At 41.8% G+C, this 3,116-nt stretch overlaps 1 protein-coding gene across 1 annotated transcript in view; it reads left to right on the forward strand.

Annotated features, from left to right (window-relative positions):
- The first annotated feature begins 446 nt into the window (after window positions 1–446).
- Window positions 447–3,116, forward strand: part of SRI (sorcin) — a 28,474-nt gene continuing 25,804 nt past the window's right edge. The window contains exons 1-2 of the mRNA XM_085878549.1: window positions 447–599; window positions 2,905–3,012. Of these exons, the coding sequence (XP_085734675.1) occupies window positions 576–599; window positions 2,905–3,012 (132 nt within the window). The 5' untranslated portion in view covers window positions 447–575. The remainder of the gene's footprint in view (window positions 600–2,904; window positions 3,013–3,116) is intronic.

A 3,116-nucleotide genomic window follows, 5' to 3' on the forward strand; every position in this document is an offset into this window, starting at 1 on the left:
GAACACACGTCACTTCCGATACATTTCGAATAATTATCATTAAACGCCATTTTTGGAGAGTAAAATTTCGTTTGCAGGTAAAAAAAAAAAAATTTAAGCCAATTTCTTAATAAATCGGTTCTCATGATGTTGTGACTAAATAAATCAGGTTTACAATTTACCGTTCACCGAATTTATAAAGGTCCATAAAACGCATCCGCTTTCTCCAGCGTTTTATGTTTTCCTTTTTCCACAGAAAAATAATTCCTCCCTTCTCTCTGATTCACCGTCGCCGTGTCGGCCCAAGAAGCTCGATGTTGTTAAATAATTCGAAGCGGTGTATGGGCCGCGAGACCCATCTCGTGTGTCCTTCCACCTCTCGCAGACTTTTGTGTTTTTTTTTTTTTTTTCTTCTTCCAGAGTGTAAAATACAAAAAGTACATATTTGTTTAATATATTATAAACACGTATTTATTTATTTTTATATAAACTCCTTTTCACCAACATTGCTGAACATACACCGTCTACAAAACGGCTTTTTCTTGTAGAACAAGCGGAAAGGATTCGTGACGACGCTGTGGTATCCCCTGTGAACGATGGCGTACCAAGGATATGGACAAGTGGGTGTCGATCGGGCCCGCGGCGTTCGCAGCGTTTAAAACGTCGACCCGTGCCGCGAGCCGGCCGTCCGTGTTGCTTGTCCCGTCGTTTGTCCAATCGTGCAGCTCGTGGTGTGGAGAGCGGGAATTGGACGGAGCGAAGACCGTCCGAGAATGTTTCAGCGAGTGCTCACATTCCCGAAAGAGGGTGCACGGACGGATGAACCGTGCGGCCACTGCACTTCGTCTTTTTATTCTTTTTTTTTTTTAATTTCTCCTTTTATGTTTTTATTTTTTTTTTTTTTGCAAAAAGGGGAAACGTGCCGGAAATTAATTACAACTTTCGAACCACAATCATAATTTACTAACAACTGTACAATGTGTACCCGCTATAAGTTTGCAGGAGATGGGGATGAATGTTAACGGCGACGTGCACCTCACCGCGCACCAGTTCTCCAAAAAGGAGAGGACAATGATGTGCCACACCCTTTTTTTTTTCTGTTGCTTTTCCAATAACTTTCCGCTTGACTGAAATTAAGTTTTCCACATTTTTAACGCTCCACTCGCACCTTTCGTACATTCCTTATGGCTGCTTGATAACTTCGCTCGTCGGGGAGAATTTGTACAGCTGCGCATTACACCCTCATGACCATCACTGGCAGTTTGAATTGTCTTTAGCGGTCGGGCGTTTTCTTCATTGATACAAGGAAATCTGACGCAGGTGGAGGCCATTCAGCCCATCATGCCTTCACGAACACCTTGCTAATTTAATGTACATAAGATCCAAGGAAGAAAATGCAGTTTTTAATTTTTTTATTTTTTTTTAATGCCTCGCACCAAGGGTGCCAGAGGCATTATGTGTCCGGGTTGTCCGTCCATCAGTCTGTCCGGATTTTCGTTTACGTGATAATTGAAGAAAATTGTAGAATTTCATTAAACTTGGTAAAAAGGTAAAGTAAGACAGGGCAATTAAGTGATTAGATTTTGGGCCAGATGTGATAAAAGTCAAGGGTCAAAGGTCAAACTGAAATTTTTCTGTTTACGCCCTAACTCAAGAAATATTGCACAGCATTTCATCAAGCTTGGTACAAAGGTAAAGTTAGACAGGGCAATTAACTGATTAGATTTTGCGCAGGATATTATAAAGGTCAAGGGTCAAATATGTCAATACTCAAGTGTTTGTGCGGGAGAGCAGAGCCATACCCGTCGACTGCGCGCAGTTGAATTGCTCTAGTTTTTTTTTGCCTTGAAGATTTTGATGAAGATTAATCATCTTCATCGAACTCCCAACCATTAAAGATAATGTGGATACCTCCTGGTTGTGATTGGTGGGGTGGAAGACAATGTGGCTGATGGCATTTGTTGGTCCCATATTGTACACCAATCTTATCTCTGTGTTTTTACTGTACATGCCACGATGGAGAAACATGGATGTCACCAAAACCCCAAAATTGACAGGTGGCGGAAATAGCGCCACCTCTGGTGGTAGCCGGTATTACAAATAATATTCCATCTATCTTGTGATATGGAGTATGATGTGTTGTGATCAATAAAATTTCTTTCAAAAATTATAAAGTGCATTTCCAAAACTGGGCCACAGCACATTGGCCACCGAAGGTGGGCCGAGAAGGGTAGTCCTGCCTGGAGGGCACGAATGCTCATGAGTATTTGTAATGGGACTCGATCTGGCATCCTTACTAATCACAGTTAAGGGTGTATCATTAACCAGTCTGCCGTCATGAGACGTCAAAATCGTCCGGTGGATGGAATGGTGACGTGTTGCCCTGACGAAGGGTAAAACGAGTCGGAAGCTTCGCTTTTCATCTGCTTGGTGACTAGGTCCTCCTGGTATCATATCGCCACGGCCTTCGTCCAGATCAGAGACCTTCATCAATATATATATGTATATATAAATTTTCACACATACACACACATTCCAGATAGCTTGTTCTTACAGAACAATGACATTTGAGACCATCTACTTGTGTATCCATCATTCAAAGCTCCCCCTGGGTTTTCATTTATACAATTACAAGTGAGACACAATGTCATAATGATTGTGATAAATATGGGACAACTGTACATCTTTGTTGAAACCTGGAGAACATGAAAACTTTTTCAAAGGCATCTTCTGCAACTTATATTAAGAGTTCAATAGCCGATTCTGTTTCCTTATTAGTAGTTAAGGGATTACGAAGTATTTAATCCAAACTTTGTAGAATTCAGTTGTTATTCTTCTTCTAAGATGAAAAGTGCTTTAAGTTACAGAATGGGTGTCGTTTTTCAGGATTTTGACTTTTTCTTCTTTGTTTTCCACATGTCACAGTTTCCTGGTTATGGGGGCCCACCTGGCGGTCCTGGTGGTTACCCTGCGCAGCAGGGGTTCCCGCAGCAAGACCCTTTGGCTGGATATTTTGCATCTGTAGCAGGAGGGGTGAGAACCGTAGACAGTATTTGCATGACGTTGGGCGTTGAGATTCTATAATCGATCGTCGATATGTTGGAATGTTGCACCAATATCCCAGCATGCCACTGTTT

Source organism: Eptatretus burgeri, chromosome 4 (assembly GCF_056783735.1).
Source record: "Eptatretus burgeri isolate ZD-2024b chromosome 4, Ebu_testis_v1, whole genome shotgun sequence".
Lineage (NCBI taxonomy): Eukaryota > Metazoa > Chordata > Myxini > Myxiniformes > Myxinidae > Eptatretus > Eptatretus burgeri.